Source organism: Cyprinus carpio, chromosome A7 (genome assembly GCF_018340385.1).
Source record: "Cyprinus carpio isolate SPL01 chromosome A7, ASM1834038v1, whole genome shotgun sequence".
Lineage (NCBI taxonomy): Eukaryota > Metazoa > Chordata > Actinopteri > Cypriniformes > Cyprinidae > Cyprinus > Cyprinus carpio.
The window spans coordinates 20,303,709-20,328,686 of NC_056578.1; the positions used below are offsets into that span (position 1 = coordinate 20,303,709).

Sequence of the window (24,978 nt, forward strand, 5' to 3'; positions counted from 1 at the left end):
TGTGAGTGTATGATTTTAAACATATTTGTAGCCAATGATTGCTTTTTATATGTTGATTTCTTTCAACGTACGTGCATCTTTTTACATAGGCCTAGATAAACCCGTATTTATTAAAAGGTGAGCAGCGCGTCTGTTTAGGTGTGTAGCGGCAAAGCAGGACAAATGAATTTCGATCTTCTTTCCTACTTCCTAGAGCAAAACGAACCAATCAGAACGGGTTACATAATACGCCCCGCCCTCACCTTTACAAACCAGCCAATCAACGCGCTCCCCCGGGAGATTGACTCCGAACAGGGAGGCCGGACCACAGCCAGGTAACCAAGAGAAAACGAGAAAGGCTTGAGGGCTTGTTATGGGGTTAGCGTGAGACGAGCCGGGGCTTTTTTCTGCCTTCTTTACCAGTCAAACCAGTAACTCTGGGTAGAGAGCACAAGTACTGCAACAGGTAGAGTCTCGCGCCGCACTCTCTCTCTCTCGTGTCCTTCTCTTGAAGTTCTCTTCTCTCCTTTCTCGTGTACTTCAATTGAATTTCCATTTCTTTTGTTTGCTTCTCTTGGAGAAAGGTGAACCCTCGTGTTACTGTTTTATTTGATCTTTGCTCTTAATTGTAGTTTTTACCCTTGTGGTCCCTGATGGCTTCGCACAGTGATACTCTGGTGGTGTTCTTTGGGGCAACAGCTGGTGCAAATGGGGGTAAACTGGGGTCGGATGAAAGGGAATTAATTCTCTTGGTGTGGCAAATTGTGGATCTACATGAGAATAAGGTACGGACCTTTTGACCCTGTTGTAAGGTCTCTAACTTTAAACTACCCACCTAGTAATATGCTAGTGTTAGAAACAACCTTGACAGCTGACTTTCACCAACAAGGAGCGCTTTCAGAGAGTTTACATTACAAGCAGCAGCTATTTTATTTGATGATCTGTTTGACAACGTGATTCGAACATATTATAATGTGGTCTTTTCAAGCCACGAGAGACGAAAGCGTGCCTTGTTTGGTGCATGTCATCGCCTGTAGGTCAGTAACCCTGCCGTGTCTGCTTTGCGTTCACACAAACACACTGCCTGAGATCTCATCGCCAAAGTGACTCGGTGTCAAACCCAGAGAGCTGCCTGACTAGACAGCACAGGCGCGTGGAGAACATTGTGTGTTCTCGACGCCCAGGTGTGTTAAAGGGCGCGGCGATGAAAAACCCGCTTGAGATGTGTTGCGAGGCCCGTTGAAAGAGATGATGTTGTTAACAGGTGGGCAAGCTTCAGCGGACTCTAGTGCAGCCGGACAGTGCGGATCTGTCGGAGCAGTGCAAGGAGGAGACCGGGCTCACGGCGGAGGAGCTGTGCAAGGCCGAGCCGCTGGAGAGCGTCCTGCAGCAGGTGAGATACCATGTGTTTCTTTCTCGATCCATGCATTTCTACAGTGTGTGTGTATGTTATGGCCTTTAAGACTGATGCCTAGGAATGTTTTCGTCATTTAGTTAGACAGTGTTCTAAAAAAATCAAGTAAAAGCCACATATAAAGCAGTGTCTCCAATCAATTTAGTATGCTAGGCATATTGTCCACATGATTTTAGCATTTGTCAGAATTGGGTTGATGAATTTTTTTTTTAAGTGGATTGCTATACAGTGGTGTGTGTATAGATTGGGTGTGGGAAGGAAGGCCCAGATGCTCTGCTCCAGGGGAGAGTGCAGGTCTGGTCTTGTTGTGGACTGATGTGTTGCGCAGACATCTGGAAGACAGAATGTTTACCTGCTAATGCACCCACCTGAGAACCATAAATGTCAGTGAGTGGAGAGTGATATGGATACAGAGGGATGAACAGAATAGTAGAGAGAGGGATTATAATTAAAAAGAGTGAGCCAGAGAGATTTTCCAGTTTTCCTTTTCTTCTGCTGTCCGTGTTAGGCTCATTTATCAAGCAGGATTTGTATAGTTTCGGGCTGCTCCTGAGTTTTGCAGGTATGTTTTGGCAAAAGAACGTTGTCGCCAAACGTGTTTCTCAACCATGACGCAGAGAGAATTTGTTTGTACTTGGTAAACCTGTTCCCACCCCCCACTGTTTCATAATGGACACCCTCTCATTACTGTCCCACAGAAAAGAGCTTTGAGTCTAAGCTCAGTTCTGGGACTAGATGTTTGTTGGAATTGTTATATATATTACATTTATTAACGTACAAATTAGAACCATTAAACAATGATTAGTCTCATTTAATACATTTATTTTCTCTCCTTTTTTATTGCATACCTTTGTAGCATTCAGGTGGTGGCATGTTATCTTGATTCAGTCATAGCCTATCCCCAGGGGGCTCTGTAAATATTAACTAGTGAAATCAATTTCTCCCTGCCTACCTTTCAGAGAGATAAATAGAAAGACAGGCGCTATCAAACCATTGGTTCAGTTCAATTCGTTTCCTTGTTGTTTTCAAAGAAATACAACCACTTCCAACAGTGTTGGAACTAGAAGTGGGTGATACAACCAAAATCTTATTTCATGATATGAGTAATTTTATTTCTCCTATACTAGATATAATAATAATAATATAGTTGTTTTTTTACAAATTACAAACAATAAGATACAATGTAAGAAAGATACATTATATATATAATAAATAATAAAGTATATAAGATAAAAAAAAAGTGCTTTAATGTTTCCAGGACCAGTAGATCTATTTAACAGTAGCATTCAAGTAAGAAATTGTATTATCATATCATATGTAAATTAAAACTGCACACTCTTCACTGTATGAATTATATGAACTGATTCTTATTAAAGCTACGAAAGCAAGCATTGCATTTTAGTTCTTTTTGTAGCTTATTGTGCTTGATTCTTCAGCATCAAGCAGGCACTTTTTCTCATTCATGTTTTTTTTATCACTCATATGTCAACTTGAAGCAGTCTTGTGCAAATATATTCACATACCACTATGTGGCAGAATCTCTCTAAACACTTTATATTGTCACCACAGTATTTAACATCATAGCGCCCAGCCCTGTAAGGACCAGTGAGGGGTTTGAGGAACGGCTCTCACTCAGGACTTTGACCTGTTATCTTCAGTGAAAGATTCATTCAAGACCTGTCCCCTACATATGGAACGGTGACACAACTAATATCTGTTTTCTCACTGTTGTGACTCACTGGTTGATAAAATTGTCCTCATCATTGTGTCTTGGTTAGGAAACAGGTATTTATGAGGGTTTAGTGTGGCTCATCCTATATTACTCACAGATCTGTTTTTTTCTTTTCTTTCTGAGCTTTAGCGCCTGATCTGTTCTGTGTGTATTGAGATATGGTATCCAAAGTGAAACTGGGAAAAAAACATTTATAGCTGCTGGCACATACTGGGTGACTCGCTTTGGCTTTGCACCTGCTTTTAGATGCTAACTCTGTGGGAATGGTGTGGTGCTAACACCTGTGTGTGTGTGTGTGTGTGTGTGCGAGGGAGAAAAGACTTGAAGCAGATTTAAATTGTTACTGTGAGATCATGAGTGTGTTTTTGGGAGAAAATTATCTTGGGTGTGTTTGAGAGACATGGGGTGTGTTAGAGAAATTGTGTTTTATTCTGTGAGCTTGCTGACAAAGCACAGCAGGCTGGCAAGAGCATGTCAGTACCTGTGAGTGATGAGCAGAGAGCTTTATTTCTCTGCAGACTGTCAATGTGAAGGGAGAGTTCTGGCAAATGCCTCTATGAAAGGATGAGTGACACGTTTATCCATTCTTTCATTCAGCCTCAGAAAGGCTTCCCATCAGTAAAATGGTCATTTATAGAAATGAATTGGATAGATTTTGGGTCTCATGTTTTTACAGCATTGTATAAAGTGAATACAGAATTTATTAATCAAATCCGGTTGTATGTGACTGTTGCTTAAACATCCTGGTAGTTCAGCCGGCACATCCTGTTACCTTATCTAAAGACTCTCACTTCACTTCATCCATAACAGACAGGTTGAGTTCTACTCAAGTAAGCATCAGTATGCCCTACTAATTTTAGAGGGCAGAACACTTAAAGTGAGTATAGGGCAATACTGTTTTGTTTGCGTTTGGTACATTTTTCACATAGACGTGTCATTTATCATTCAGTAAAACTTGAGAAAGAAAAAAGAAATTGAGCAGCACAATTGTTTTCAATGTTGATGATAAGAAATGTTTATTGGGCACCAAATCAGCAAATTATAAAATAAGAAATTAAATTGAAAGGTATATTCAAAGAATAACATATTTGAAAGGTTAACATTAGTGCTATCAATCGATTAAAAAATAACTAATCAATCACACATTTTTTATGTAATTAATTGTGATTAATTGCATATTAATATATTAATGTTATCATAATTTCACATTGAACCTCCAAATTAATGAGCAAATAACAAAGATGGTATATTTTAAATATGGTTTAATGGCATCTTTTTACCAAGTAGTCTACTGTTAATGAAGGCCAGTTTCATTGATACCAGTAATGTTACTGATATGTCTCTTAAATTAATTTTACCTCAATTTTAGCCAATAATTATAGCCTTTCAACATTACAGTATATTTGAAAGACATTATTTTTTAACACTTAATAGGCTCTGAAAAATGGCAACTTTAAATTTAAGTGACCTTAAAACAGTTTCACATAAACTAAATTGTATATGTATAAACCATAAAATGAATGTTAATCTTTATTCAAACTACAAAAGTTAATCAACGACTAGAGCAGTGGAGTGATGTATCCTTTTTCTTTTGTTCTTTGATTTACATCAATGACAGACTTCAGCAGGTTTCACTTTAAAAGCAGCGCTATCTCTTTAAAACCTGATGCACATGCGGCGGATCTGACAAACACATTCGCTTTTCTCCCAACATGTTACGGTCATTTAGGACTCGTTTAAGACTGTGTTTACGAAGTTACTCGCCATAACTGCACATTTGAACTTAACTGCGTGTGTTTTGGTTTGCTGAAGTGGCTCAGCGTATGTGGAAAATCGTACGCGCAGCCTTTCAAACTCAAAATCCCAGGATGTCCTTCGAAAAAGAGTAGGGGTGTAACCCAGGCATCCTGGCCAAATTCACCCATTGGCTTTTGACCATCATGGCCTCCTAACCATCCCCATATCTACTGATTGGCTTCATCACTCTGTCTCCTCTCTACCAATAAGCTGGTGTGCGGTGGGCGTTCTGGCGCAATATGGCTGCCGTCGCATCATCCAGGTGGATGCTGCACACTGGTGGTGGTTGAGGAGATACCCCCTGACAATGTAAAGCGCTTTGAGTGCCCAGAAAAGCACTATATAAATGTAAGGAATTATTATTATTATTATTATTATTATTATTATTATTATTATTATTATTATTATTATTACAAATAAATTTTAGAGATAAAATTCACAGGTTTTAAAATGAATAATAAAAGCTTGCCACCCAGGATCATGCGGTCATAAACAGCAAAATAACTGTAAGTGACCACCATAAGTGCGCTTTGCCAATAGACTCAAAGTCCCCATGAAATCAAAATGGAATTATTATTATTATTTTTTTTTTTGGGTGTTAGTATCAATATGTTAGTCTTAATGTTATCTATAATTGAGTGTTGTTGAGAAAATTGTCGAGTTTTGTGTTTAGAAGGTGTTAAGCATTCAAAGCTTGCAGTTCGTCACTTCCTCCAAAACAATTTTTTTTTTGACGTCACATCGTGCTTCATCTTCTCATCAAATGTTCTGACCAATCAAATGCTCTCTAGAATCCGAAGCACCCGCCCCCTGCACTATAAATAGACGCTGAAGCTGAGGCTGAGATCGGTTGTTTGTTTACAGTGTAGTCAGGCTCTAGAGTGCGACCTAATTTCTCAATTTGTGATAAAAAAAAATTTTAATCAGAGGTCGCACTGGTGCGACCAGCCGTTCGAGGGGAAAAAAAGTCTCCAGGACTCTGAAAGTCTCCCTGTAGTTCAACAACAGACACTAGAGCCCTGCATTTCAGCCTGAGCCTGATGGACCCCGACTTTTTTACGCCTCTCGGCTTCGGGATAATTCTCACATCATAGTTTAGACGCAGGCCGGGCCTACCGCCTGTTTTAGACTTCTCCTTACTTTTATATTTTAGACATCCATCAATTAGTGATGAAAAAAAAAATTGCTGCGCTGGTGGAAGCAACACGAGACCGTGTTACCGCGACTGTCAAGAGCGGCTCAACGGTGTTTATTGTCCCGCCAGCAGCAGCTCAGCTGAACAGTTCTACGTTCAAATACACGCAATAGGCTCAAGTTTGCTGCAAAGCACTGGCAAAAGTAATTACCATAAATGTGACCGGGGGAAATAGTAAGGAGATATTTGAATTATTTACTAATAAACAAGTGTTTTCTGAGTCTGTGTCTCAAGGATGAAGTGGCTGATCCGGACTCGCCATCTCCTCAGACGCGCCTTTAGAGAGAAGTTCATCTTTACGGATTATGATTATAATGAAAGAGTTTTTGTTTTCGATTTGTTTTATTTTGTTAAGTTATCATTTAAAGCTTTCTATAGATATATTTATCATGTCTATTTATCACATCTATAGATATATTTATCATGTGTGTGAGGCATGTTTTCACTGAGTTTCGGTTCGTTTTTGTACTCCTGTTAAAGATGAGATGCAGAAAGCGCATCGTGTTTATCTTTTTTTTTTATAAAAGCACAAAGTTTTGTTGATACTCTGAGTGCACACAAATAAAAGACCCTTTGCAGTTACGAATGATGTATTACTCTTACCTTTATGTGCAAAAATGACGGCATATCTACTGAAAAAAAAAATGCAAGTGATCACGCTGGCATCTCCATGTCCTGAAGCGTCTCCGCACAAACTTGCAGAGCGCAAACTTCTGGAGGGTATGATCATGCGCATCTTGTCAGTAAATCTGGTTCCTTGATTACCGCTAAATCGCCATCACCTGCTTTCAAATGGAGCGGCATTTAATAGACAGAGCCGTAGATCACTGACAAGTGATGCGATATCGCGTTCATTATCGAAGGCAATTCATCTGGGATAATGAACGCGATATTGCGTAGCTTGTCAGTGATCTACGGCTCTGTATATTAAATGCCGCTCCATTTGAAAGCAGGTGATGGCGATTTAGCCGTTATAAAGGAACCAGAATTACTGACTAGATGCGCATGATCATATCGTTAGATATATCGCCCAGCCCTAGCACAAACTATTGGATATAGCGCACATTTATCTGGGTCTAACGTTTAAACATTGTTATATGCTTGAACTGTTTTATATCTATAGATTTTATTTTAGGCAAGTCATGATATTTGAGAAGGCTAAATTGATCAAACATAGGCTCAGTGTCTAACGCTGGCCGCTTGGTCGTTACTTTAAAAAAACAAACTAAAACTTATATTTAACAAACAAAAAATGCTCCTAATGTTTTTCTAAATTAACTAAATGAAATATAATCGCTTTGCTATTACATATAAAACTGTACTACTGTAATAGCTGAGACAGTAGTATAAGCTGTTTAGGGACTGTTTAGCTGTTCAAATCAGACACTTGAGCATCCCTTCATTCAGACACAGAGGAAGATCTGATAAGAATCAGTGTAGAGGGACCAAGTCTGGAAGATTTTACTGCTAGAGAGAGTGTGGCCAGCTGGTTTAGTCAAGGCCAAAGATCAAGAAGGCTAAACTACAGGAGCTGGCCACCCGAGGGTCATGTGACTGCAATGGAGGATAGTCCATAAGACATTGAGCCATGAGATGTTCAGTTTGAAGCCCTTAAAACACTTAATTTAGATTTTCTTTTTATTTAATTTATCTTGAGATGTTTTAAGTGTAAATTTCAGCTCAGTGAAGCACTTTAAGCACCAACACTTTTTCAGTAAGTTACCTTTCTTGTAGAATTGTGCTTCAAATAAAGAACTTTATGTTGACCAGATTGTTAGTTAATCATTTACAAGTCAATATTGCCTATATGGACAGCGATTTTAAAAAAAAAATTTTAAAAAAAAAAAAAAAAAAAAAAAAAAAAGTAAAATTGTAATTGTTGAAGTTGTTAAATGCGATGCAGTCGAAAATTTGGGTGCACCTAACTTTTGCGCTGGTGTACCTAAGAAAAAAAGTTAGGCGCACCAGTGCAACCAGTGCAAAAAGTTAGTCTAGAGCCCTGGTAGTATTTCCTGTACAGTGAATGGCTCATAGTGCACAATTTAGGTAATGGGGAACAATTCAAACAGTGTAAATAAGCTTTAGTTTGGTGCAAATGAGGTCTGGTTTCACATTGTTTCACACGAACCACGGCAGCGCACACAGTCTGATCCGGAGTTTGGCTCCGGTCCAGAGACGCGATCGCATGGAGCGGATCATATGCGCGAGTCGGCATGTATTTAAAACTTTTACAAGTGTCATCACACTTTCATATTTCATATTGAATCTAGGGTGTAATCTGTTAGACTGTGGCTGTCAAATGTGGCTTTACCGAGCTCAACGGCTCTGGCCTGAGCATATATAAACAAAACGCTATTGGCTATTTTAAAAAGGGGTGGGGCTGCTAGATACGTCCCGCCCTTTCTTTCTGTTTCAGTTGAAATTTAGTCACCATATAGAATAATACTGCGTGTTTCAAGGCACTTCAGGGGACCTTTAAGGGGCGCTCTTCCTTTTAAGGGGTTTTGCTGCTCACTTGCATTTTGAACGACCCTATAGATTGCATCCCTTTTCTTCAAGGGAGCAAAAATGCCATTTGGAATTCGGCCTCCTTGTACACACGCACATACACACAGAGCAAACATGGCTCAGCAGAACACACCGATTGATTGCCATGCCAAAGATCAAATTTCTCCCTCACTGACAGCTTGGCAGAGGAGAATGTGAAACTGGAACTCAGATCAACTTTAACTACATTGTGTATCTTATGTTAACCATATAAACGCATTTTCTCAATGCTGGAGTGGCTATTTTGCTCATTTTGACTTTTTGCTTAAAGTAAAAATGGATCAAATTTAAGTTTTTAATAGAATTTTCATTTCCAGCGAGTGAAATTGAACCCTTTATATCTAGCTTTTTTCCTGGAGTTTGATCTCCTGTCTAATTGTGTGTAGGCACAGGGTGTGTCAGTGTGTTTTAGCTGAATGTTTGTGTAGCAGAAATTAAGTTTGCACTGAATTATTGCAGTTGCTAATTTGTGCAAGGTGGGGTCGTGTTGTGAAAACAGCCATGAATGCACAATACACAAGTGCACACTCACAAACCATGAAGCACTAAGCAAATGCATTATTTTGTGTTTGTTATTACTGTGACTGTGTACCACTCAAGCATTATTTGAGATTACTTAAAATGAGATGTAAAGCTCTTGAATTATACTTTCAGAATTGTCAGGTATTTACAAAGTTAAGCCCTTAATGACAAACTGAAGCCTTGTATTTGCATGAGGTATGAAGATGGACAGGTTATGTGGAAAAACAGCACGTCGCTGTCCAAGAGCATGATGGGAATGTAGCTGAATGTGCTGCAGTCCTGCCTTCAGTTGTTCTTAATGGTTTGAGAGCTTTATACTGCTTTATTTCTCAAATTCTTCTTCTTCTCAAATAGATTAGTCAGGGTATGTATGTTGCACTTAATCTTTAAAACTTTTGTCAGCTACTGTAAGTCTTGGTTGCTTTTACTTTTGATTGCTCTGGGTAAAGGCAACGTTTGCTTGTTATCAGCGCCGACCCAAATGATAGGAAAATTAGGCCATAAAGGGGCTATCGGTTTTCTTCAGACTCTGGTCATTCCTGCTCTGTTGTAATTCACTGCAGATTGAAATGTCATATTTGATTCATCACATTAAGTTAGTAGTTAAAATATTTTTTTTTCATAATAACTCTTGATCTGAGCAAGTATTAGTTTAATTAGTTAGATGTTTAAAAAAAAAAAAATCCTGTTGATGTACATGTAGGTGGTATAACCTAAATCTTACATCACGAGTAATTTTAAATCATGTTATTTTTGCTGAAAATGGGGCATGTATTGTACAGTATATACTTGCATAATATAAACTCTGCTACATTCAGTGCCTACACTTTTAAAAGTGATTTTTCAAAATTGAAAATAAAATAAAAATAGCATTTTCAGTGTTCCTAATTCAAAATTCCATATTTAATGAACCCTCGGTTTCACAGACATGGCTTAAGCCTAGTCCTAGACTAAAATGTAAATCTGAGCTGTTTCAACTGAAAGAAACTTGCACTGACGGATCTTAAAACATGTCAGTGCCATTGTTTTGTCTTAAGATGCACACCAGTAATGTTTTTTTCTAAGGCATGTTTATAAAAATGACTTAAATGTCCTAATTGAACTATGGCCTAATCCTGGTTTAGGCTAAGCCCTGTCAATGAAACCGGGCCTAAATGTGTTGATTGCTGTCTCTTTGCAATTGTTTGAAATTTGCTAGCACTTTGAGTCAAAACAATTTCTACACACTTTTTTTTTGATGCAAGAACCGCCCGTAATAACATTCTTTTTCGTGTTGACTTGTGTGAGACATGTTCTGCTTTGCATTTTCTCATTTCCATGTTTGTCATGACATAAAGCACTCAAATCATTTATGTCGTAGTTGGTGGTTAGCCTGTACTGCTGTTGGCTGATGCAGAGATGGATAAGTTTGCTAAACATCTGTAATAGTTCATTAAAGACATGTTTTTGCTAAATACAGGTGTATGTGGGAGCCCCTATAGCTGTGAGTGAGCAGGTGGTGTGTTAGAGCAGGACAAACGCTCTTCGTTTGTTTTGTCATCTATCTCTCTGGTCATGTGAAAAACTTTATCTGAAATGACTGCAACGGCCATGGCTCACTTCCTGTATTTTGACCAAACCAGTCTGACCAGCTGCTTAATCTTCAAAACAAGAAAGTACACCTGCACACACACACAGAGCAGCATGTGTACATATTACTACATAATGTGGGTGTCCTCTGTGCTGCCCTTGACACTGTAGTAGAAAGTTCAGTAGTTTAAGCTTAACCTTAAGGTGTTTTTTTTTTTTTTTTTTTTTTAAGTTCTGTGAACTTTATGTGAAGTCTTTTGATTTAACAGATTTGGTAGCAAAAATTAAGCTATTATTCCCTGCAAAACTGTAATTTAGAACATACTACCGTTCCAAAGTATGTGGTTGGTAAGACTTTAACAAGTTTATACTGATCGGTTTTTCAAATATCGACAAGTTTTTCTGTTTGGCCAATGTGTTCGAAGCGGGACTTTTATTTTGACGGCGCCTGTGCACACAATGGTCACATTCTGTAGTCTTTGGTTCAGCTTCACTAGAAATGCATGATGGATGATCTTTAAACTCGTGATTTCAAACTATGCTGCATTTGCCCACTGTCATACTCGTATTATTTTGACTGTGTGCTGTACGTAAAATGAGTTTTACCATGACTTTATTTGAAAAATGATTCCCACTGCACACAAACTTCCCAGATTACTGAGTGCCCTGTTGGTTACAGTGTTTACTTTATATATTATTTATTTGTGAAAAATACAGTAATAGGATTACAGAAGCAAGAAGCTGGCATCTAAAGTATAAGTATAGTTATTTGACACATTTCCTTTTTAATTCATTTTCAAATTATTTCAGATTTCTTAAATATTAATTAAAATAAACAAATTTCGTGTGTGTGTGTGTATACATTTATAGGCCATCAGCCACTCTGCTCTAAGACATTGCCTTCAGCTGTTGAACACCATTTTTATTTATTTTATTTTATTATTTATTTATTCATTTTAAAACAAAGATAAATTCTCACTGACCCTTCTCAATGGTGAAGATGTAAAGGGAAGTGAATCTTATACCTGCACCTGTGTGTTATGCTGCTGTGGTGTTTTAGAATAGAAATAAAGTTGTGCTCCATTCCTTCTGTTTTTCACGGTTTCTGTTTCTGTCTCTAGTTTTATCAGTCGGTGTCAGCTGAGCTGAAGTCTCTGGGCAGAAGCTCCTACACACTTTGTGTGGATGGACCACTGCTTATCCGACAGGTGCTGCACCCTGGGGCATCCAAAAAGGTAACACACTCCTTCCAGAGTCTAAACACACTGTCATCCTTGAGTATTTGCATTTAATCCATCCTTAACTAAGGCTATTGAAAACTGAAAAGGAAAAGCCTATGGGTGGATGTGTGTGTATTCTTCTGACATTTCTAAATTAGCTGTCAGTTTGTGGTATGATCTGTTTAGCAGCAACATGTTATAATCTTTACAGGAATGCTGTGCTCCTCCAGAGGACATTTTAAAGTGCCCTCAATCCATTCCCTACCTTTTCCCTCTTTGTTTACTGTTTGATTTCCTCTGCCCTTCCCTTAGGCCCTCGACATTTGCTGTTATTCAGTAATGCGATATATCATGGTAATGAATATGCACGATATTGTTATCGTGGGGTCTTCTAAATACTACAAATAATTATACTTTACAAATTATTCAGAATTTGGGATGCATTTTAAGAATACTTTTCCCATCAACTGGTCAACATGCACAACACCACTGTATGCTGCTTGAAAGACCCGTGTGTGCTCTGATGTAAACAAGCACGCATGAGAAGCACATGGGGGAAGACGTGAGAGACGAGCTGAATGAAAGCACATTCACTCTCTGACAGCAGATGGCGCTAAACTGCAGAAAATGCAGCTGTTACCCTGAAAACCCCATAAATAAAGCAGTTGCTACTTTCTAAAATGTATTTAAATAGATTTAAATAGCCATTCAGATTTGTGGATTTGGTATGGTGTTCATCACAGTGCCAAAAACTTAAATATTTAGACTTAATAGGCTAATAATTTTCAAACTTTTTTTTACATTTAAATCTGGACTACAGCATGCCCTAAATATTGCTTGAAAGTGTTTTGATTCTTTGTTCATTCACACTTTACATTAGGGCTTCATTAGTTAATATTAGTTAACACAAACTGCCAATGAAATTTTTTTTTTGAACATTCATTAATCTTAGGTATTCGAATATTTAATTTAATTTACACGTTGTTAAAATCGAAAGTTGCAGCTGTGTTATTTAATGAGCTAACATGAACTAAGACTTCTATTTTTGTTTTTTAAACAAAGATTAATAACTTCTGTAGCAAATGTAGCTATTTTGAATGTTAATGCATTAACTAAGGTTAACTAATGAGGTCTTATTGTAAAGTGATACCTATTGGTTTTTATAGTTCTTTTGCACTTTAATCACTGTAAAATGTTTAACTTTATATATTTTTCTGTATTGCTTTATTGTATTTAAATATTTAGTTATTTTTGTTATAAGAAAAGTTATTGAACCTGTTATACTGTATTATGACCACTATTTTTTAAACTAAATTTCAAATTGTGATAACACCGTGATAAAAGCATTAGCAATTAATCACAACATGAAAATTCTATTATGCATCTCCCTCATTTGTCTGTGTTTTGTTGTAGAATCTAGTCCTGCCAGAGTGCTTCTACACGTTTGTGGACTTGAAGAAAGAGTTCCAGAAATGCTGCCCCAACGCAGGCCCTGCCAGAGATCTCACTCTGACCTCCATGCTGGACTGTATCCTGCTTATGCTTTGGGTTTTACCTTGGTATTTGTGTAAGGTGGTGGTCCAAAATTTTTTTTTATTGTAGTTATTCATAGTTAATGTAGAGATTACTTTCATTTCTGGCATTGTTAAACTGTGTCGGAGATGTTAGTATGTCTCTGATATCGGTCACAAACATGATCACTGCACAATCTAATGTGTTGTGTCTTATTAACACAGTGTCATTTCTTCTCAGTCTTCACATTTTGTTGATGTTCTCCACTGCTAAAGAAAATCTTAAGCCTTGTAAAAAGTCCTTGTCAATTCTCTTAACACTTTTGGACCTTAAGAGCTCTTTTAAGGGTTAAGATGCTTTCTGAATTACTTTCTTCTTTACTATGATCTTTTCTTTAATACGAAGAGGAATTTTCTTCGAATTTTGTCATTAGGAGCAACTCTTTGCACCAAGAATTTTCATGAATGCGGCCCCAGGATTATAATACTATTTCAGCATTTTTAGCTGTTTTGGTAGGAATATGTGCATTCACGCATGTATATGACCTTGACAGTGTTGTCAGATGTGTGTATTCCTGCAGCGGTGGAGCAGGAGGCCGGAATGAGGGAGGTGAAGAACATGGTTCTGCTAATTCTGCATCTCCTGGCTGAGCCTTACAGTGAGTCCCTCAGCATAGTGGATTGATCCGTGCAGTTTATATACTGATACAACCTTACATTTTTTGCTTTTGATATGCACAGCTGATCATGTGATCTCATAACTGAGTTTTTGTCTTTTGTAGATCACAAATTCTCCACTTTTGAGACCGTAAACTACAAGTTTGAATCCGGAGCATGGTATTTACTTATATTCGTCATAGTTTTTTTTTTTTTTATATGTTTTGTTTGTCTGAGCAGTTAGGAGTTTCCCTTTTACTTCTGTCCAGAATGTTCTTAATTTAAAGGTCCACCCCAAAATGAAAATTTTGTCATTAATCACTTACCCCCATGTCGTTCCAAACCCGTAAAAGCTCCATTCGTCTTCGGAACACAATTTAAGATATTTTGGATGAAAACCTGGAGGCTTGTGACTGTCCCATAGACTGCCAAGTAAATAACAGTGTCAAGGTCCAGAAAAGGTATGAAAGTCGTTGTCAGAATACTCCATCTGCCATCAGACGTGCAATCTGGGTTATATAAAGCGACGGGAACACTTTTTGTAAGCGACGAAAACAAAAATAACGACTTTATTCAACAATTCCTTTGTCAACAGTCTCCTCTGTGTCTCTCCACATCACCGTATGCTGCGAATGCTCTTCTGTGTCATCCATGCCACAAGGATGCACTGTTTTCTTTCAAATCAAAGCTAAATACACGTAGAAACCGAGCATCCATGTGGCATGGATGATACAGAGCATACACGTTTATATATATATATATATATATATATATATATATATATATATATGCGAATTCATTTTCTGCCAGCAGGGGGCGCTTTAAGAGCGGGAGAGATGCGGTAGAGATACAGGATTCTCCGGTAACGGCTGCAAAGCAGCGCTGAGCTCAAGCATTACATGCAAAATGAAGTGAAAATGAAATCGAAAATTTTCTAAATACAGTCGGTTTCCTTCTGAAATACAGTGATATAAAAACACCCGCATCGGTTTTTGATTTTGAAACGTGCAGTGCTCATGTTTATTTAATGAAGTCAAAGCCTTTTGGAAAATCTATTTGTGGCGGTCAGTTTTGATATTGTAATAAATCAATGTGTGGGAAACTCTGGGTTGCCGTGAATACCTTTAAATTGACACTAGTTTTACTCAAATGAAACGGTAAAATGCTTGTGAAGTGACTCAGAACAGTTCTGGTGATGTTGTTTATGTATTTATGTCTTTATATTTATGTATTATGAGATGGCAGATGCTGAAATTACTGCAAGCGTCACGCGCTTCAGTCCCGCACGTCTCTGCCATTCATTCATTCATTCATTCATTCACACAGACGCGCAGAACATGCAGGATTCATATTTCGTGACTGTCCATATTAAAATGTAGGTTTCATTTTCATGACGGGATTTTGAGATTGTGTCCGCGTTTTCTGCTTCGCGGAAATCATAGCTCTGTATGCGTCAAGAACCGGGTCCTCGGTACCACCTGTACATATAGAAACCTGGTACCGTGACATTTTCATTTTTTTAGTACCGACTTGGTACCGAAGTACCGGGTCTTTTGACAACACTAGTCTCAAGCCTCCCGGTTTTCATCCAAAATATCTTTAATTTTGTTCCAAAGACGAAAGAAGCTTTTACAGGTTTGGAACGACATGGGGGTAAGTGATTAATGACAAAATTTTCATTTTGGGGCAGAGTATTCCTTTAAGAGTTGATGACTTTGACCATAAGTTTTCAAATACATCTGTGGGGTTTCCCATTATAAGACTATGTTTGACTTTGGTCATCGCCCATGAGCATGCTGCTAAGCATGAATGATTTGTTACCTGTGTGTCTGCATGTGGGCATTGGCTTCCAGTAGTAAGACAGAAGCTGTGGACAGCGAGACGGTCATCAGAGCTCGTGGGTTGCCATGGCAGTCATCTGATCAGGACATCGCTCGCTTCTTCAAGGGCCTCAACATTGCCAAGTGAGATTACAGCTCAGCTCAACACTGAAAGGCACACTCGCAATGACATGGTGCATGCACTCAAAAAAGACCCTTAAGTACACATTAACAGTGTAATGCAAAACTCTGTAAAACCTTAAAGGCAAATCTAGCCAAATCTCACATCAGAACTTTCAATAGTGGAAAAGTAGCTTTACGTGGAATGTCCAAGCTGATTTATCATAGAGTACTTTTCAAAGGATGCATACTAAATGTGTTGATTCTCTGGCTTGGCTTGATTTTTGTGTGTGTGTGTGTGTTTGTATCAGAGGTGGCGTTGCACTGTGTTTAAATGCTCAGGGCCGGAGGAACGGGGAAGCTCTGGTGCGCTTCATAAACTCTGAGCACAGAGACATGGCACTTGAACGACATAAACACCACATGGGCAACAGATACATTGAAGTAAGTTCACCTCCTCAAAGCATCCAAACCATGCTTTATTTTAATCTGATCATCTCAAAAAATGCATTGTGCAACAACACTCCCTTTTAATCTGAGGCAGTTCTGATTCTTATATGCATCAAATTAAATGCATACTAGGCTTGTGAGAAACTACATATGGTCATAACCGACTAGTGCTCCAGTTGTCTGATGATGAATTTAGAGACACCACTTTCTGGAGAGTTTACTTTGACAGTCTAACAGCATGCTAAAGCACAGCATATTAAAGAAGCTGCATCTCTGAATTTATTCCAAAAGTATTTTATTCCATTAAAGTATTGTTGTTGTTAATTTTAAAGGTAAAATCTGAAAAATATCATAATCAACATAAGTAATTAACAAAGTGACCATCTTGACCCATCCCTAATTTACACAATCTGAATAATACAATTATATACAATCAAAGGCATGCAGTCCACTCCTAAAACACTGTATTTATTTTGTTCCAGGTGTATAAAGCAACTGGGGAGGAATTTCTGAAGATTGCAGGAGGTGAGTCATTTACATGAAGTCTTCAGTTGTAATATGAGCAGACACTTTCCATTTGTAGAGTAAATCTCCATCCGCTATTCCCAGGTGTGTGTGTGTGTGTGTGTCTGTCAGTCCCTCATTTTTACCTTCTCTGTGGGAATAAAAGACTCTTTGTGAGTCTCTTCCCCTTGCTGACTCGTGTAGGGCAGGTAGAGGGGGAAACTCTCCGCTCTGGCCAGGCCACAGAGAAACAGAGCCTTTCCCTCTGGGAGAAAGATGGGTCAGCAGCCTCTGAAAAGCCTCTCACACAGCAGGTGTAAAAGAACAGCGGCCTGCCGAGATATCATTACAGCGCGTGTGGATGTGTCTGCTGAATGGTTTTACAGAAGCTGAGCGTCTGTCTGACATTGCTTCCTACTCGTCATTTTTAAATGTCCTCATCTTTTGACAGGCACGTCCAATGAGGTAGCTCAGTTTCTTTCTAAGGAAAACCAAGTGATAATCCGAATGCGTGGGCTTCCATTCACTGCCAGTCCTCAGGATGTTCTGGGCTTCCTGGGTCCTGAGAGCCCGGTGACTGATGGGACGGAGGGGCTTCTGTTTGTGAAGTACCCAGACGGACGTCCCACAGGCGATGCGTTTGTTCTCTTTGCCTGTGAGGAATATGCTCAGAATGCCCTGAAGAAGCACAAACAGATCCTGGGCAAGAGATACATTGAGCTGTTCCGCAGTACTGCAGCGGAGGTCCAACAGGTACAGATGATTTATATTTAACCCTCAGAAACCAAAGCACTGATGTTCATGATTTATTAATTTTTTTTCTTCACCCTTTAACATTTTCTTTTTGAAGCCATTAGTTATAAAATCCATTCTGTTTTGCATCTGGGAATATGGCAGAATTTTTGCAAAATTGCAATATTAGACATTTAGGGTTGCAAAATTTTTTTTATATACTTTTACTTTTTTTTATTTACTAGAGAAAGTTTTGAATTCACCACAATTTAGCACTGTAATGTTTTTGGAAAAAAAAAACATAAAATATAATGTAATGTATAATATAAACAGAGCAACAAAAAAAGATTTGTATGTTACCAACATCTTGTTCTTCATTGCTGTTTTCTTGACCGCCTTTTGTATCTTCAAACTAGGTTTTGAATCGCTACATGTCCACTCCATTGATCTCCACACTTCCTCCTCCTCCGCCTCAGATGGTATCTGTACCTGTGTTAGCCACGTCACCCTTCATCACCACCGGCAGCACGCGAGACTGCATCAGGCTGAGAGGTCTGCCGTACACTGCTGCCATCGAGGACATCCTGGAGTTTATGGGAGAACACACCATTGATATCAAACCCCATGGAGTGCACATGGTCCTTAACCAACAGGTGACAGAGGAACTTGATGAAATTAGGAGCATTAGGTGTTTCTAGCATGACCCTGTGACCCTTTTTTGGGTCTTTTTTGGTTTGTCTTTTAGGGTCGACCCTCTGGTGATGCCTTCATTCAGATGAAGTCAGCTGACCGTGCATTTATGGTGGCTCAGAAGTGCCACAAGAAGATGATGAAGGACCGTTACGTGGAGGTGTTCCAGTGCTCCACTGAGGAGATGAGCTTTGTGCTGATGGGGGGAACGCTTAACCGCAGCGGCCTCTCGCCGCCTCCTTGCAAACTGCCCTGTAAGAGACTGTCTGCTACTTTATGGAGCTTTCTTTTTTGTCAAATGCTTGCTGGAAACCGCATAAGATGAACTGCGCTGTTAATTTGGGTTAGTATTTGGTGTGAGCCAGCAGCTGTTCAAGAGATGCTGATCTGTGTGCAGTGTTACACCCTGCGCTCTTCTGCTCCGGTCAGCTGGGCCGTTTGAGATTAGATTTCAGTTTATCTACAAGAAAGCAGTGTGATCACCTCTGTCACGGGTCTAAAGGTGCAACATTTAGGCATTTTAGAAAGAGCAAGCCTGTAGCGGCACTAAAGGAAGGGCTGTTTATATTCTGTAATTTGATTTAGTTGTTTAACTTTGGCTTGAGAATGGGCCGTGTGTGATCACACTACATCAGAGAACACAGTAATTGTCTCTGTGCCAGTTAAGCTAAGTATACATGACATTCACACACTCCTGCAAGGTCAGCTGTGTGTGTGTGTGTGTGTGTGTGAGAGAGAGAGAGATTTAGCATGACCACATGGTGAAAGTTTCTTTTTAATAAAGCACTGTCATGTCTTTCTCAGGTCTCTCTCCACCAACATATGCTGCATTTCCTGCGACTCCGGGTATGCTTCCCACGGAGGCAGCGTTCTATCAGCCCCCCCTGCTGGCCACTCCGAGAACTCCACAGGCCCCAGCACACAACCCTGCACCTGCTTTAGCCTACTACTCTCCCCAGCTTTACATGAACATGAATATGAACATGAACATGAACTACACCACTTACTACCCCAGGTACAAAGAGAAGACCAATATCTGTGCAAAGATTTACCTCGTTCTAAATTTACCTCATTTTTACATGACACTTTGTTAAATGGCTATGTTGTCTGTGGCACATAGTGGGGTTAAATTTAGCTGTGCAATTTATTTATTAAACATTAGCATATTTATCTTCACCATTTAAAAAAAAAAAACACCAAAGTTCAGTATATAAATGTATTAGTAATAATATTATTAATAATAATTATAATCACGAGCACAATAACTATGGTTTCAGCAAGTAATACACACTACTACATTGTAGGTGTCAAAATTTAAGTCTGTTTAAAAAAAATGCTGCTATTTTGAAATTTCTATTCATCAAAGAATCCTGTGGAAAAGTATCAGCTATTTCCAAAACTGTTTTTAATATTGACAGTAATAAATGTTCCTTGATCAACAAATCATCTTTTTGGTTTGATTTTTTATAGATAATTTTTAAGTGATGAATGTGTTTATGATGCTGAAAATTCAGCTTTACCAACACAGGAATAAAATGAATTTTACAAAATATTGAAATAGAAAACATTTTTTTTAAATTGTAATGTAACTGTATCGCTTTTTTTTTTTTTTAATCAAATCAATGCTGCTTTGGTGACCATGAGAGTTCTTTCAAAAATATTTAAAAGACTTAGCAATCCCAAACTTGTGAATGGTTGTTTGCTTCATAAGTCTTATTGAAACATGTGGCCAATCCGCTGTATTACAATTGCTTCAAATGTAGCTCCTCCATTCAGAATGTATAATCCATGTTATAATATGGTTTATTAATACATCTATTTTCTATTATGGAAACCTTTTTTTGCTCTCAAACTCATCTCGTCTCTCTCTGTTGACTAGTCCACCGGTCTCTCCCTCCACGGTGAGTTATTTTGCGGCCCCACCGGGTTCAGTAGCAGCAGCTGTGGCCGCCCAGCCGGCCCCTTCCATCCTCCCCCCTCAGCCCGGAGCACTGGTGCGAATGCAGGGTGTGCCATACAACGCAGGGGTCAAAGACATCCTCAGCTTCTTTCAGGGATATCAGGTGACTCCTCATTTCCACTTCTCTCTCACTCACTCACTCACTCACTCACTCACTCATTCAGGTTCTTGAGTTCAAAAACAAGTAAAAAAAAAAGAAAAAAAAAGGGGTTTCCTAAGCAGCACACCTCTCACCTGAGACTTTATCAGGAACCTGGTACTATTGGGTTTATTTTTTAATGCTGAATCATTATGTGCATTTTGTCCTCTCATTAGCTGACAGTCGATTAGGTGGAGACGTCAGTGGATGGTATGACACCAGCACTCCGAGGAGGAGGAAAGAGGGCTGAGTTAGATGGAAATGAGTGATGCTTTGTTTTGGGCACGGGTCTGTGTGTGTGTGCTTTCTCTCAAAATATATACATATAAAGCCATGGAGAGTTTCTAGATATTCTAGTTTATTTTCTGTTGTGTGGTGGGGTTGTTCAGCATGCAGCGTCCCTGCCCTCTCTTCTAAAGCGTGTGACACTCTGAGCTGTGCGTCTAACACTGTTCACAAAGCGTAGCACAGTGGCACGCGTGTGAAATACTGAGTTCAGGTTTGACTCCTGGCTGAACTGATGAAATGGATCCTAGCCCAGTCCACCCTCCAAGTGTGCTTTTAACCTCTAATACAAAATGCACACTGCGGGCCTCTGTGTGCGGGAAGTGTTTCTTTCTTGGCAGGTGGTCTGCACCCCCTCTTTCTGTCCATATCTATAGTGCATTCATGCTTGGACATCTTAAGTGTAACCCAGTATGATGCAAACGTTTTATTTCTGTTGTACAGTGTATTGGGGTGGTGTGTTGTTGTAAATGCATATGTTTGGACAAACATTGGTGTCACCTCTTAGGTTATGATAACACACTGCACTTCAGATCTGTTTAAAGAGCCTTTTAAATGAACTACATTTAGTATGCTTGATACTCTTACCTTCATTTACCTGTAGTTTTTACATTTTCAAACATGCACTAGACATAGGGGTGTGAACATATGCGATCTGACAATGATTTAATTAAATTATGATTCTTTGATTTTATGATTCACGTCAACTTGCACTTAAAAAATGTTCTAAAAGATTTCTATTTCAGATAAATGGTGTTCTTTTGAACTTCCTATTCATAAAAAAATCCTGAAAAAGTCATGGCTTACAAAAAAATATTGAGCAAAATATTGAATATATATATATATATATATATATATATATATATATATATATATATATATATATATATATATATATATATATATATATATATATATATATATATATATATATATATATATATAAACTTAATGAATTCAAACTTTTGACGGGTAGCGTATAACACACGCACACACAAACACACACACACAATTGTTAAAAATTGTTGCACTCACCAAGGCTGCATTTATTTGATCAAAAATACAGTAAAAGCAGTAATATTGTGAAATGGTTAAAATTTAAAATAACTCTTTTCTATTGTAAAATATATTGTATTCTTGTGATGGCAAAGCTGTGTTTTCAGCATCATTGCTCCAGTCTCCAGTGTCACACGATTCTTCATAAATAATTTTAATATGCTGATTTGGTGCTCAAGAAAAACATTTCTTATTATTATTATTAATGTGTAAAACAGTTGTGCTGCTTTATTTTTTTCCCCCAGGATTCTTTAATAAATAGAAAGTTTAAAAGAACATTTATTTTAAATGGAAATCTTTTGTAACGTTATAAATGTCTTTTAATGTCACTTTTAACCAATTAAATGTATCCTTTCTGAATAAAAGTATATATAATTTTTTTTCCATCCATTTAACAAAAAAAAAGCACATCTTTTTACACCCCTAGTAGAAATGCATACTACTGTAGCGTCACCTGTACATATATGAACGTGGTTTATGGAAGTGCTGATTGTTGTGAGTGTAACGTGAGGCCTGTGGCACTGACTGTGGCTCATTGTGCTGTAGTACTCTCCTGAAGATTACAGCAGCTTGCTTGGAGTGAGTGATCAGGGCCGGAGTCTGATTCAGCCTAAAGAGTGGCTTTGTCTGTAGGGCGAGCCTCTCCAGGTAAGCTCCCATGATGCCTCTGTGACCTGAACCCATCGCTTGTGCATGGACAATACTCTTAACTCCTCCCCTCACTTCCACTACCAATCAGAAGTGGAATCCCTAATGCTCTCTTCTGTTTTCGTATCTTGTAAATCTTCACTCTCTGCTTGTTGCATAATTAATCCCAGTATGTTTTATTGATCTATGTGCTGCTGTTTTAAGAAGCTTTCAGATGTTATAATGCTCTTTCTCTCCAATCTGACTAATTGGTTTGGGCTTCGAAAGTCTGGTTTGGGTCGCATCATTGTTCTGAACTTATTGCAAGTCTCCTGCCTTTATAAGGGTTTTCAAGTATATACTCTCATTCATTTTCAGGTGATTTGGTTGATTTGATTATCCAAACTCAAATCCTCTTTCTCTCCCTAGTGATGTAGTTCAGTGTGTATGCATGATCTTGACCTTTTCTGACCTTATTGTAATACATGCCAGTGTTTTTGTTTTATTTTTACCACTGGAATATAATTAAAAAAAGCCCCCCCCTCCCTCTTTTTGGTGTAGCTCCAGGCGGACTCTGTGCTCCTGCTGTATAACTGGAGCGGTCAGCGCAGTGGGGAGGCACTGGTGACCTTCCCCAGTGAGAAAGCAGCAAGACAGGCTGTAGCTGAATGCTCCAATCTTCCCCTCTCCGGCCACCCCATCCGCCTGGCCTGCTGCGAGTGACCACACAGACCACTACACCCCCGAGGAGGACTGCACTTCACCTGTCTCAGCCCTTTCTCCCTCATTACCTGTCTTTTGGCTTTTCAGACAGTTTTCTACACAAAGTAGAAGAGGACCTGACACAGAAGCACTGTATATATTTTTTTTTTTATACATACGTTTAACCATCTTAGTAGCGCTGCTTGTGTGTGTGTGTGTGTGTGTGTATGAGAGAAATTGAGATCCGTGGCATGCATGCTAAACTCTTCCTGTGTCTTTTGATGTCAAGATCTCTTCTGTCCTATTTCAAGACTTAAAGTAAACTTATAACTTTGCAAGCCATCAGTTTATGAGCAAGAGGTCTTCCTGTTATAAACACAGCTGGGCCGTCCAGTCAGGCTGTAGTCCATGCCTTTCACTAGGCAACCAAAGTTGGATAAAGGAATGTTTTGAAATACAGTGAGATTGCAAGAAGCCAAATACATGCTTTGAAAAACTGTAAGACTGTTATGCAGCACATAGGATTACATGGTGGTTTTTCCCAGTGTACCTCTGCACTGTTTGGACTGACAGCCTTTGACTTCCTTATTTAATAAGGATCAGACCAAGTATGTACTCCATAAACTTGCATGAACTGATTTTTAGTTTAATCCATTCGAAAAGTGATTTATTTGTATTTTTTATTTAAAGTAAAAGATTTGTTTGTGTAATCTACATTCATTAATGCTCGTTCCTTAGATGAATTGAATCTAAAGGTGTGTATTCTGTTGCCCGCAGTCAGACCTCTCGAGAGAGGCGCAGACTGAACTGTGCTGAGGTCTTACCTTGTTTTGGACTTTATAATGTTTTGGAAATGCGGTCTACGTCTGTTCTTTTCTTCTGCTACTAGGCTGCTTGATCATGAGCTTTATTTTTTCTTTTCTTTTTTTCCATGACTACATTATCTAGAGTGCAATACAAGGCTGAACAAAATGTCACACCTCTTTAGTGAAAGAAAGGGCATTTTTCCCCCTAAAATGTATGAAATGTGACTCTTATATGCAACAAATAAATTTATATTGTTTTGACATCATGTCAAAGTGGTGACATGATTTATTTTTGGACCAAGTGTTATTGAAGATGAGAGCAATGGTCTTGAACCTGTTTGACTCCAAGGTGCCCCATTGTCCACAACAATTTTATATGACTTTCCATGATTTCCGGGATAAGGATTAAAAAAAAAAATACACACACACACACACACACACACATATATATATATATATATATATATATATATACACACACACTTATATACTTTATACCCGATTAAAAATATTATTTTTACAGCTTGACAAAAGTTTGTTCATTAGAAATGCCTGTGGAATTTAATTTGCAGGTTTTACAGGTTTACAAATCACACTTTTAAAATTAGACAACTGCATGTTTCCAAGTTGTTCAAGGTGTGTGTGTGTGTGTGTGTGGGGGGGGTGGGGTTATTAATAGTTCAATAACTATTAAACTAACCATTTAATAGTTTTAAATATTCAGCTAGAGGCCCCCTCTTGGTCCCTGGCTGAAAACCATAGAATCATAATGTTATTCTACAAAGTATTCATTTTACCCAAAATGACCTGCCAAATGTTGTATAATGACCACTGAACTATAACTGCTCCTCTATGACATTGAATCAAATCAATAGTTCATAATTGAAGTATCCCTGGAATAATTACTCATAGTTAAAAAAAAAAAAAAAAAACTGGTGATCAGC

The 24,978-nt window shown here is 38.5% G+C and overlaps 1 protein-coding gene across 5 annotated transcripts; it reads left to right on the forward strand.

Annotated features, from left to right (window-relative positions):
* The first annotated feature begins 285 nt into the window (after positions 1 to 285).
* On the forward strand, positions 286 to 24,691 carry LOC109102083 (epithelial splicing regulatory protein 2-like). 5 transcript variants are annotated; one of them, XR_006160450.1, is made up of 17 exons: positions 286 to 445; positions 612 to 764; positions 1,244 to 1,372; positions 11,877 to 11,990; positions 13,389 to 13,503; positions 14,050 to 14,145; positions 14,269 to 14,323; positions 15,997 to 16,107; positions 16,395 to 16,527; positions 17,016 to 17,058; positions 17,489 to 17,790; positions 18,186 to 18,422; positions 18,515 to 18,713; positions 19,264 to 19,474; positions 20,339 to 20,522; positions 23,088 to 23,453; positions 24,671 to 24,691. XR_006160450.1 is itself a non-coding variant. In XM_042760296.1 (17 exons), exons 2-16 carry the CDS (start codon positions 633 to 635, stop codon positions 22,530 to 22,532), a joined length of 2,148 nt encoding a protein of 715 aa, XP_042616230.1. In that variant the 5' UTR covers positions 286 to 445; positions 612 to 632; the 3' UTR covers positions 22,533 to 22,547; positions 23,088 to 24,300. The 5 variants fall into 5 exon arrangements, 4 of the variants coding, with proteins under 4 accessions (XP_042616230.1, XP_042616227.1, XP_042616229.1 ...); XM_042760296.1 differs by lacking the exon at positions 24,671 to 24,691 and adding an exon at positions 22,446 to 22,547 and having other exon boundaries at positions 23,088 to 24,300; XM_042760293.1 differs by lacking the exon at positions 24,671 to 24,691 and having other exon boundaries at positions 23,088 to 24,300.
* Positions 24,692 to 24,978: the final 287 nt, after the last annotated feature.

Excerpts from the sequence above, each read along its gene's own strand:
- LOC109102083 (XM_042760293.1), top strand. The coding sequence starts at position 633 with ATGGCTTCGCACAGTGATACTCTGGTGGTGTTCTTTGGGGCAACAGCT. Across the intron at positions 16,528-17,015 it reads TGGGCAACAGATACATTGAA|GTGTATAAAGCAACTGGGGA; the intron begins GTAAGTTCACCT and ends ATTTTGTTCCAG. Across the intron at positions 18,423-18,514 it reads ACATGGTCCTTAACCAACAG|GGTCGACCCTCTGGTGATGC; the intron begins GTGACAGAGGAA and ends TTTGTCTTTTAG.